The sequence below is a fragment of the Athene cunicularia genome, assembly GCF_003259725.1.
Source record: "Athene cunicularia isolate RWA chromosome 17 unlocalized genomic scaffold, athCun1 chr17_part1, whole genome shotgun sequence".
Lineage (NCBI taxonomy): Eukaryota > Metazoa > Chordata > Aves > Strigiformes > Strigidae > Athene > Athene cunicularia.
In genome coordinates this window covers 1610394-1622819 of record NW_020799122.1, presented here as the reverse complement: position 1 = coordinate 1622819, position 12426 = coordinate 1610394, and the positions used below count along the sequence as shown (strand labels likewise).

The 12426-nt window shown below is 39.2% G+C and overlaps 1 protein-coding gene across 1 annotated transcript in view; it reads right to left on the bottom strand.

Annotated features, from left to right (window-relative positions):
• The window catches only part of DENND1A (DENN domain containing 1A), a 228893-nt gene that overhangs the window by 72466 nt on the left and 144001 nt on the right, over positions 1–12426 (bottom strand). The window contains exons 12-13 of the mRNA XM_026860635.1: positions 11019–11120; positions 3737–3862 (exon numbers count right to left, since the gene is read on the bottom strand). Of these exons, the coding sequence (XP_026716436.1) occupies positions 3737–3862; positions 11019–11120 (228 nt within the window). The remainder of the gene's footprint in view (positions 1–3736; positions 3863–11018; positions 11121–12426) is intronic.

Genomic DNA, 12426 nt, shown 5'->3' with positions numbered 1-12426 from the left:
AAAAAAAAAAAAAAAAAAAAAAAAAAAAGAGGAATAAAAAAAAAAATAAAGAAGTCATTCAAGTGAACAGAACACTCGCATTGGTGTCACTGTTAGAAACTTAACACTCATAAAGCCAACAGCTGCCTCAAAACAGCCAAGTAAACACACTGCTGCTGCTGTCCTTTACTGCACAGGGCACAAAGAGGTTGTGGGGACTGAAGTACCTCACGTCTAACAGGGACTCCTCCAGACTGAACATCGGCCTTAACACAGCTACACCTCTACGCAGGAGGAAACACAACTCAGTCTGTTATTCTGTTACACCAGAATACATACAGCCGTGATACAGAAGAGTCTGCTTGCAGACTGTATTACCTGTTTTTTCATGTAAAAGTTCCACTCACTGAAGGCCTCAAAGTTTACAGCAACAGCAAGTCACGGATGGTCGGTGCGGGCTCCGTGGGCACGTTACATAACCTCGTGTCCTCTGAGTAAAAGCTTTGGAACAAAGTAAGAGCTCTTACTACGCTGAAGTGTAATGTGAATTTAAATTCTGCCCTATGACACACTCTGGGCCTACAGAGAGTACTGAAAAACAGCTTCACCCCCCAAAAAAACTCATAGCAGATGAGATGATTTACAAAATTAATTTGTCTTGTGAGACAAAAACTAGGAGAGGAGGAAAAGCTGCTGCTTCTCTGAACTTACATCCTAATTATCAACGACTTCAAATGAACAGTCAGAGTTCTTGAGTTACGGGACAGCAAATGCAAAGAACCACATCACGTTTGGTATTTCTTATGTCCCATATTTATGACGTGCGAAGGTGAGAAAAACCCCAGAATGGAGGTGTTGGAAAAGATATTCTTTTCCTAGAAGCTATTTCTTCTATTTGCTTTTCTATTTGTCTCAGATACATCAAAAATTATTTCCAACTGCTACACCAGCAACAGTTTTAAAATATATTTTTTTTTCCAAACAGACATTAAAATTTTAAAGCAAATTACGACGATCTCTGTAGTCTTTCTTTGTGGATTCTGATCCATCAATGGAGAGCAATCCAAGAGTTGCTGCACATACTTTAAGATTCTTCCACTATTCAACAAACTCCCATCCTTCTGTATTTACACAACAAGATGTGCATCATGACCACTTTGAACTGGAACCCCTGTTACTATATAATCCGCAAACTGAGGTGATCAGCTGACAGGAAATAACAAAGAACACAACTGCCGCGTAGAAGATGGAATTATGTGAGTGTACAGAAAACTATTTCCTAATTATTTTACTCTTTACACTCTACTGTTTGGAGTTTTGTTGCATCTTCCTAAGATCAGGTTTTCCAAGGGTTTTGAACTAATTTTAAAGTGCAGTGCTCCTAACATGAGTCTCTCAGTAATTGCATTTACTGTTGGCATATTCTAAAATGGAAGTGAAGTACGGAGTGGTCGTACGACCTGTCCAATACCTCACAGGATGTCTGTGGGAAAACTGGGAACGCAATGCAGGTCATTTGACTCTGACATGTTCAACACATGAAACACTTGCAAATTTTCTTTATCTATATCTTACTACTTAAGTGTATAAACAGAAGTTCAATTTTCAATTTATAAAAGGACTTGGGAAGGAAAGCCCTGAAAATTTTCTGATTATTAAAATTGGACTTTATGGCATATTTGTGTAATTACATTTACAGGTTTTCTGTGATGAAATAATAAGCAAACCAAACACTTTCTTCTACTTCCTCAGGTTAGCTGTCCCTCAAAGTTGCCCTTTCTAGGGGTGTGCCATTGTCAACTGATTTGGAATGTTCATCTTCAACTTTCAGCCTTCAAAATACCAGATGGTATTTCCAGAAAAGCAATTTAAATTTTTATTTTTCTTCACAAATCCCTTAACTAGTTAATCTCACGCACACGTCCAGGCAAAGCATACACCAATATTCCCAGAGTTGCCTGGCAACTACTGGGAGGAGCATTGGAGAACAAGGAAGCCTGCATGGATGAAGGGACGTCAGTGTCTCCCCGACACGGATAAAGGAGGCTCACTGCCACAGTGCCTTGCTGCTTTAATTTTTGTAATTTATATGGACAACGTTTTAAATACCTCCCTTTATTTCACCTTGGATGGTTTAGAAGTCCACTACTTACACCCACACATACACACACAAGTCAGTGCAATTTACTTTTCCCACACACACGACACGTGGATTCCTCCAGTAAGATGTGGAAGGACTCATGCCGACTTCAAAAGTCATTTCTGAAACCTGAATATGAATTGTTGGAATGATGCTTATTTGATGGTGATAACTGGACTATTTAAAATTCAGACTGAGCTATTTTTTCCCCTCTGGCTTTAAAAATAACAAGATTATAAGACTGAAGAGACTTTACTGAAACATTCTCAACCTCAAGAAACACTGTCTGTAGTCTAACTTCTGGTCTTTAACATCATAATTAAAACTAAGAGTTCTGCACATCAGAACTCTTCATTAATCTTCACAGAGCAGGAGAATGCAAAATACACCTTTTCTTAAAGCCTTCATTCTCACTCCACTTATTTAGCCTCCCTACTTACTCAGAACTCAGCGTCTCCCAGTGGTATTCAAGCTCTCCGTTGCTACCACCGATATTCCCTTCTGCCTCCAAATGCTTGCAGATGAGAGAAGAGGGTATTAAGACAAAAGGATGTTTTGTCCTCCACAGAGATCATCTTGTTAAGCAGCCACAGATCTAAACAACAGTAGTTCCAACGAGCCCATGAACACACATTCAGATTTATCACTGCATTTGACTTGCCCATGTCTTAGTTTTCCCCTGCTTCAGAAACAGGGAACATAGAATACTTTGGAAATGTTCTATGGATCGCTCTGCGGTCAGTACTTTTCACCTCCCATATTTCTGGGACGTATCTCACGAATGATGAATATTCCTCATACTATTTACCCTGTCTCCAACTGTCAGCAAAACGTACACCCTTGAAAAGGAACCCCCAAGTACACAGTAGCAAAACGAGAGTGTCACAAACCATGTGGAAACACATTCACTTGGCTGAACTGATTTGTGTTGAAGTCCAGGAAGCTACCTGCAGTAAGCAGGAAACGTGCCTCACCAGAAGCAGTAAACCCCACGATCAAGCACAGAAGAATCCTTCCCCCGCTCAGATGGCAATTAATCATGGCTAAATAGAGATCAGCTCTGAACCAGAAGCAAGAGACTGAATTTCCCTAAGAGAACACTTATCGTCAATAGTTACAACTCCAGACAATCTTCACATTTCGGCAAAAGCACAAATTTCTTCAATGAATTATGATTGTAAACTCCATGATTCCATAAATTTGCAGGTTTCACAGTTAAGCATATACTGTGTAAAAAGTGTATCATCTACTATCTTTAAAAACACCACAATGAATACCCAGGTTTCGTAGTGAGAGAAAAGGGTCAACTCAGCACTAGCTACAAACATTAGTTCACACTTTCTAACTCATCTTTCTTCTCACTCAACTATCTGCAAAAACAAGCAACACCCATACCTTTCCACAAGAAGTTGTCTCCCTGTGTGACTGATACTGATCGTGCTTGTTGCACTTGTTTCTTTTTTGGAGACTGGAACACTATTTTCAGTACTAGTCAGCCAAAGAGCCACAACGCTGACCTTCACAGAAGTACATTATACCACACTTCGAATTCCTGTTAGCTTTCTTCTCTGCTACAGCTGCGGATTTACATCTTATGCCTACTAATTTCCTACTTACAGGTTCAATTTTCAGGGCATTTCTGTAGCTCCCAAAGAAAGATGCTTGTGCTTTTAGAAACGCTCTTGCAACACCATCTCCAGTGGTGGTAGAAACTTTCTTCAACCTGCTCTTCAGTGCAGAAACCTGAAATCACACAACAGGTCTAGATCACTCTCATATCACAAACGAAGCTTAACACATTGGGGCACAGCTAAATGAAAAATGTGCTAACCACAGCAGCAGTTTTGACAAAAAGTGACACTGTGAATTCAGAGTTGAAGTCTTCAGTTCTAAAAGCATTACTTTTCAAGCTGTTTTGCTTCTCCAAGATATGATTGGATTCTATTCAGAAACCAATAGGAAAATAAAAGCTTCATTTCAACCTTCCCTCCTACTTAAAATCCGCCTTTTACATGCTGTTGAGTCCTCTTTTAAAGGTAGTCCATGAAGTTCTGTGTCATTCTTGATTAGGATCCATGAAAGAATTTCACCTAAATTAATTCAAACATCAGACTAACAGAGAAACTGTTCTGCATAATCAGGCCATCCATCACCACCAAGGCTAAGAACAAATTCTGCAGGTCTGAAAAATTTGTTTGCCACAAGTTGTTTTTTTTTTTTCTTTTAAGGTTACATACCCGTGTATTTCAGAGGCTTAATGGAAAATAACAAAAATGAGAGTTTTATTTATGCATATGGTGGGTTCCCTTGGCGGGCTCCCAGCCACCCACCCAGCCGCTCTCTCACTCCCCCTCCTCAGCAGGACTCGGGGAGAAAACACGACGAAAATGCTCGTGGGCCGAGATAAAGACAGGGAGATCACTTACCAATTAGCATCCCGGGCAAAACACACTCAACTTCGGAAAATTAATTCAATTTATTGCCAACTAAAATAGAGCTGGATGGTGAGAAACGAAGAAACTAAACCCCCACCACCCCCCGGCCTTTTTCCCGCCTCCCGGGCGGCGCGAGGCGATGGCGGCGGGGGCGATGGCGCAGCCAGCCCGGCGGGTTCCCCATGGCCGCTCCTTCCTCCTCGCGTTTTCGCCCCCCGCTCGCTCGGCCGTGGGGCGTTTCGCCCCCTCACACCCCCTCCGGGCAGCAGGGCTGGCTCTGCCGATGGGCTCAGCCGTGCCCCGGCCTCCCCTCCCCGAGGTCCCGCAGCCTCGCCTGGGCACCCACTGCAATCCAGAAAACAAAACCGGCAGGGTGGTGTTTTGTTTTTTTTTTTTAAAAAAAGTCTCAAATTAACGACGACATTCCGTCTACTTAAGTTTTTTTCCTTCCTGTTTCTCAAGAGATCTAAACCACCTGTGCGCAGGATGGCTCTTCCCTTAACCCTCGTTGCCCTTTCCCTTCCACCGCGGAGGTGTTTAATTACCTCAGGACTCACAGAGCTGCACTTTAGGCGGACGCAGCCCTAATGGTCTCATTACCATTTACACAGGGACACTTGCAGATCACAACTTAGCAAATATCCACTAAACACATTTCTGTGCCGAGTTAAAACTACCGCGATCCAGGTTACCTGAATATTCTTTTGTTTTCTGCGTACGCTGAGGGGTAAAGTTTGAGAGAACCACCCAACGCTGTTCTCCGTGCCTCAGAATTTCTCATACACACAAGAAGGCTGTGACTTAGTTTGATGTCTCTTTTCTAGCGCTAAGAGCTCAGTAACTACTGAAGTAAGGTTGTGTGTCTCTACATTATTGTTAGTGACAGCGTTCTGCTTTCCCAAACACGAGCTGGGAAAGGAGATAAAAAAAACCTTTCGGAGATTAACATCAAGCTTTGTTGTGCCTGTGCCACAACAGTTATAGGTTATGTTAAATCATTAACAAATAGTTAGGTCAGCAGCAATTTTTTGGTGCTGCAGACAGAACCAGGGCAGGCTAAGTTTTTGAGACAGATCTCACACAACACACAGCAATACAAAACCAACAGTCTGGGCATTGATTCTTGAAAGAAACTCAACCCGCGGTTTTAGAGGAGGCGGTCACGTCACCCCAAGTTTGAGGAGATGCAGAAGACAGGAAGGAGCCAGAATTTCAGAGAGAAGCAGAAAGCCAAGAAATTTCTAGTCATGTTGATTTGCCGAAGAACATGAATGACTCCATAAATATTCATATTATTAATTTAAACAGAAACTATTCTAGGAATAAAGAGCAAATCTTCCTTTTTCAATTTCTAGTCTGAAAAACTTCATTGAGGTGGCTCTGTATACCACACACCATGCAAAAAACGTTGTACTAATAGTATTTACAGAGTAAGCAGATTTTGTTGCGGTGAACACAACCGTTTTCTGAGAGCATGAATAATACCTCACAAAATATAAGCTGATGGTTCAACTGGTCAAATTAACTTTCAAGACCTTCCCCCCATCCTCCAGCTCCTAACAAAAGCTTATTCTGGCCTCACCCCTATCTCCAAAATCCTACCCAGATGAGTGGATTTTTTTTTTCTGCCTCAGGGTTTTGCTACCAGCCTGCCTTAGTAGCAAATGGCAGGCTGATTCTACTGCGCAACTGCTCTGGAATGCTTCAGTTTTATCCTCCCCGTAAGCACACCCATCACTTCTTCCTTCAGTAGTCTTAGATTTGGGGAGGGCAGGAAAGTGATTCCTCATCTTGCTCTACAGGTGTTAAATACATAATCCATACTCTGCACTACTTTTTCATCTTTTAAAACCAGATGTTGTATTTGCGCTTGCGTTTACCCAAACAGTTGCAAAGACATTTCCTTTTAAATTTTCTGCAGATTCTGTTGTAGAAGGAATTTCATTAGTTATTTCATCTAACAGAACTAACCAAGAGCGTGTCCAGGACTGTTTATAAATCTGAATGCTATGCCTTATGCCAACAGTCCACGCATTAATGAGCCCAAAAGCACATATATATATATGCTATAATATCACATAATACATGATAACAGATTTAGTCCATCCTGCCCATATAAAAAGCTCACTCCTGGTCACTCAAGATAATGTCTCTCAAGGAGCTCTGTTATCCTCAAAATGTAAAAGCTTCATCACATTTTCAAACCCAAACAGCACGCTTCGCCATGTTTGAAGGGGTCTGATGTTGTCAGGATGAAATATGCATTTATCTCCTATATTAACTTACGTTAATCATATAAAGGTAGTTCTTAAGAGTACAATAAAATGTCCATCGCTCTGAGTAACTTCCAAATCCATCTCGAATGTTTTTATAAGTGGTTTTCTTTAAACATTTATGTGAAGATAAAGAACTTGCCACCTATATAGAAGAAAAAGGCTCAACGTTTTGGTTTACAACAAATTAAAAGTTCAGTTGCAAGTCACAGCCCTTCTGCGTTTCAGCTGCCCGATTTGGTATAGAAGCAGAATGTTGGCAGGTATTTTGCAAATTCTTTAAGCTTTCAGATCTTTTGCTCTCTTCTAAGACTAAATCAAACATTGCTGGATATCTATTTTACGTATGTCCACTTTTACTCCTTTCAATCAAGACTGCTGCAATAGGCGTGTCATAGTTTTGAAAAAAGAAAATGTTAACAATAACGTATTTAAAGCAACTAACAAGTAAGAAAAAAATTATCCGTGTTTACTCTGGAATAAATAAAACAAAGCAGATTATACAAGCAGAATTATGATTGTTTCCTGCCTAAAAGGCAGTAATATTAAAAAAAGACTGTGACCACTCGATATGAAGATTATTGCTAGCCAAACAGACATATATACATGCAGTCTACCCTGAGAGTGTTTTTAGAGAAGATTTTTATACTTCTGGCAGTTCAGGTTTAAAGGTCAGATTTAAACTATCACCATGTTTCAAAATGCAATCTGTGCAATGCAGCATAATGAAATGGTTCAGTAAAGGTGCTAGTGGAAATTCTTTTAATTAGGTCCAAGGCTTTTCAGTTGTCAACATGAATAAAGCAAGAAACATTCTATTGCAAACACAGTGTAAGAAATAAAAATGGATTCACCTTTAAGAAAACGGTTCTGCTACAGAGTTGTAGTTTAGAATTTCTTGCTGTCCTGAAAGCAGTTAATTTCCCACTAAGTGAAAAAACAGTAACGTAGGCTTCCGACTTGTGGTAACTTGTTAATGAATGGACAACAGTAGCATGCACAGCTAAGTTACTGACAGCCGAAGATATTCATAGGCTAGTGCATATTTACAATACTCACAGCCATCAGATAGGCAAGATCTCCTTGGCGCAGTACACTGCATTGCATCAGGGCTTCATTTAATAAAAACTACAAGTTGACAGAGCGAGCTTATGCTTTATTCCTTGTAATATGAAGCTCTGACTACAACTAAGACTAGAAGATGACACTTATTTGGAAATACATGAAAAATCCATAAGGGTTGCATAAAAAAAAATTACTACCCCCTCTTTGCTATTCCTTGCAACACAGACGGTGGTGTAGGAGACTTGTCAGCAGCAGATGCACTTATTGTAATCACAGTCCTTAATAAATCTTTTTTTTTTAATATTGACTATTTTAAAAGGAAAGTTACTTCCCAGGGCGTTCTCATGCTGCCAGATTTTCAGCAACATATCAGAAGCAGAAGGTGAAGGAGGGACAATTTTTCACATTTCAAATAGTTAATCAGTAACGCAGCAGTACACACCTTGAGTTTCAGGTACTGCTGAGGTAAACCCGGGCAAAGAAATTGCTTAATCTGATTCTGCTGGGACTGTCTCAATGCTATCCAGCTCCTCTGACACAAATGTTAACTGGAAAAACATTTCACTGTAGCCTATGCTTGTTTGGATCCTAGGAATAAAAGACTGAAGAACAGTTCATTCTAGATTCTCAAGAATCAACAGTTTAGGTGTAGCAACATCACTACCATGAAACTCAAGCACAACTCACTACCCAAAGCCCTCAAATAATCATAGGACCTCATTTACTCGATTAAAAAAGCTGTTCAAGGAGAAGGGGAAACAGCTTTAAAACTTTTCCACCAGATTAACTACCTGATGGCAACTGCAACACAGAAGATGCTTTTTCTCACTGTTGAGCATAGATAGATTTAATTTAGCAAAGTAAATTTTGTGTCTATTGAGCAGTGTATGAATTGCTCACTGTTCACATTAAGCAGCAAAACTGGCAGAAGAGTTTGACACAAGAGCCATTTGTGATCATGAAACTGTTGAAGACATTTTTAGGTTCTCAGATCATAAATGCACCTATTTAGACTGAGACCAGTGGGGAGACACACTCCCAGAATCTCCCCATGCTCCCAGGGAAGCAAAAGGAACAAAACAAAACAAAAAAAAAAAAAGGGGAAAAAAAAAGTATAATGGATTGGCTTTAGAGTCTCCCTGCTGAGATGAACAACTTGATCCACTTACAGTTCCAAACACATGATGCATGAAAGAACTGACAGAAATTCAATTCTTGCAAAGAAGAGCAGCTGCTCTCTAGTGGTCAAAGCCAAATATTAAGCAGTCTGAAGGAAAGGAAAAGACCTAGAGGAAAATACTTCATTATCTAGGTAGCTAAAATAATGAAACAAAGCTAAATAAGACATAAACACTGATCCCGAACGTTAATTACACAACGCAACGCGATTCAAGCTAAGGCTTTGTTGCGACAAATATTAATCCCAGCTGTATTTATATAGCAGTTGTGAAAAAAAATACACCACGTACACTATTTGTGAGCCATGCCAGTTAATTGAATTTGCTGGCAGCACTTCCTCTGCTATGCTCCAAACATCCTCCAAGATAAAATGTAGCTTTTAAATAGACCTGTGGAAAACCGAATCAAGAAATTTGAACTAATAAAACACAACTCTCTACTGTTATAAAAGTGAACTAAAAGTAAATAATGAAAGGAAGGAAGTCTCTTAAAATTTATTACATTCCAAAGCTTGAAGTTCTGTGTTTATTGGTGAAGTCTCTTCTGATGTTCTACAGTGCGCCTACAACAGCTCCTTTAATGAAGTCTCATAAAATCTAATATAATACTTGATTGTTGACAAATCATATACATGTTTGAGGCCCCGCACTGGCTGTATCCAGACATTTCTTACATAATTCCATGACATTTACAAGTCTGTCATTTCCCGGGTTGTGGATAATGGCAGGAGCGATGACCAGCTGGCAGATTTGGATGCTGGGAGCGAAATCAAAATGAAAAACTATATAAAGCCAGAAAATTCATGGAAGTAACTTTTATAGACTAAATGCCTGACTAAAGCCAAAATGTTCACAATCAAGATGGACCTTTCATCCAGAGCTCACTGTTTTCGAAGAACGGATCACACTGCAGATCAGAGAGGAATGACGGGATGTCACAGTAGGAGGCACTGGGTATTCACCATTACTTGAGTTTTTCCTCCAACAGACCAGCTCATATTGAGCTCCCTGCATATCAATTTTATTTCTCGACTACACATAAAAAGGTATAGATCTAACTGTCAGCACAATATTTTGAACTAGTAAAAGAAATCCAGATTTTCCCCTGCCGTTTTCTCCTAAACAGTCACCCTCTGACTTAAAAATAGCTTTTTTACACTCTCACTCACTTTACTGCTCTTCCCTCTCAGCTTCTTCAGTGAAGATGATTACAGCAGCAAGTAGCAAGCTGGGTGTATTTTTGTCCCATTGAAGGGAAAGATCAAGTACTTACACAATATTTCTACCAAGTTATTAAAAAATAAATAAATTACCAGTAAAAAGTTTAAATGAGAAAGAAAATTAACTTCCAAATTACATATGCTGAGTATGAGTGAATATGAAGTAGTCCGTTTGATATCGTAACTCAGGATATAAAACGCACAAAGTTCATTAAAGCTCACCTGGAAGAAGTCACGGAAAAACACCTACATAATTTCATTTGGAAACGAATGTTATCTAAAAATGACAGGATTTTTCTTCCTAATGGAATGGGTAAAGATGTTTTAAAATAGTAGTACTTTTTCACACCACGAAGAAGTTTGAATTTTGGTTTCCTGTTCAGATGTACCATAACCAACGCATTTTTCATTTGTCTGTTTTACCCATAAAAGACTTTTTAGATGACCTGAAACTCGATCACTCCGTTCCAAAACTGAAACTGGGTTGCTGCAGCATTCCTAGCTTATGGGAGCTTTAGCTAATTTTCATTAGCAGGGTTAAAAATACATCTGCAAATGTTCGAACAAACATTCCTTAACACATAAAACCAGGAGAGAATCGAGGTAAAGCAGTTTACTTACAATAACGAGAGTAACACAGTGAGACACCTCAGTTACAAACCGAACAGGCCCAAAGGATTTACACTCTTTTAGTAATGGGATAGCTGGATAAATCATTTCATACGTACCACATCATTAGGAAGGCTCTGAAGGTCATCAAAAGGGGTTTCCAGTGTGTTGGTGTCTACATTGAGAATCACTACATCTTCCAGGGCCATGTTTCTTACTTTCTAAGTACGAGCAAAGTCAAGAAAAGGGAAAGGAAAATGTGAGTATGAAGAGTTAAAACTTTATGCCTCAAGGACACAACTGATGGCATAACATTACGGCAGTACAGAGCTTCAAGCATTTTAAAACCATCCAACATTCCCCTGTTTCTGTCATCGTTTGGTTTATTTATTCACGTTTTACAATGCTGAAAAACTAACCTTCAGTTTACAGAGGGAAGTTTTTAACATCGTGCATACTGAAATTTTTGAAACCAGTTAAATCCTGTTTGTGATTATTCAAGCAAAGGTTTATTTCAAGCACCTCTACTAATGGTTGTCTTAACTCTGGTCTCCTGTTCGCACATTTAGCAGTTTCTAGCTAAGTCAAGACTTCCAAGTATATCTTTTTATATTTAGAAATTAATTTAAATAACAATAAATAGTGGCTTTTCTAGGAGTTAAAAGTTGCAGCAAGTCAGGGATGGGAACTGGTTTCCAAATTCCACGTAGACAAGTTCACGACTGTATTTAAGTAAAACAGACAATACCAGAGGTTAATAAATAAATATTTAAAAAAAAAAAAAAGCTAAGAGAAAAATAACTCCACCATATCCTGGTCTCTTCAGTAAAAGTTCAGTGAGTCTAAACTTTTTGTCCTGTTCCCATGAATTGAGAGAAAGAAATGCCTCTAGTTTGAGTGTGAACATCGGCTGTAACAGCACAGGGACATACAAAAGAAAAGCATTAACCTGTTTCCCAAAAGAACAGGCATTAGCACCTTTGACTTTAAGTGTCTAAAGGTATTGGTGATCTAAGCAAGCTTCAACATTGTCAGACTTTATTTCCCTGCTTAAACAACAGTAAAGGAATCACTGGTACGAAACAGAGCAGCATTTAAATATTTATTTTAACACTTTTTCCACTAATGGGAGAGAATTGAATCTTTTCTTTTTTCTTGACTGAATAATCATACATATTTAAGCCTTCCTCAAACAAAGTTCTGAAAATTCAAAATCAGAAAAAAGCAGAACTACAGAACATGGTAATCAGGGAAATTTCCCAGTGACACTGTAGACAAGCATTTAAATACCTACATACCTATACGTAAAACCAAATGCAGATTAGAGGAAAATGAACAAAAACATACTCAATTTTTAATTAAGGTTTTGTGGGGTGGGGGGAATTGTTTTCTTTAAAAGAAAGGAACTAAAGCTCTAAAACAATGGCAAAGTTGAGCCTTAGGCATCTAAATAATTACCTTCAGTTTTCAAGGCTCAGTCCTCTTGTCTATAAAGAAAACTGCTGTGTACTGGGGCGGGGAGGGGGG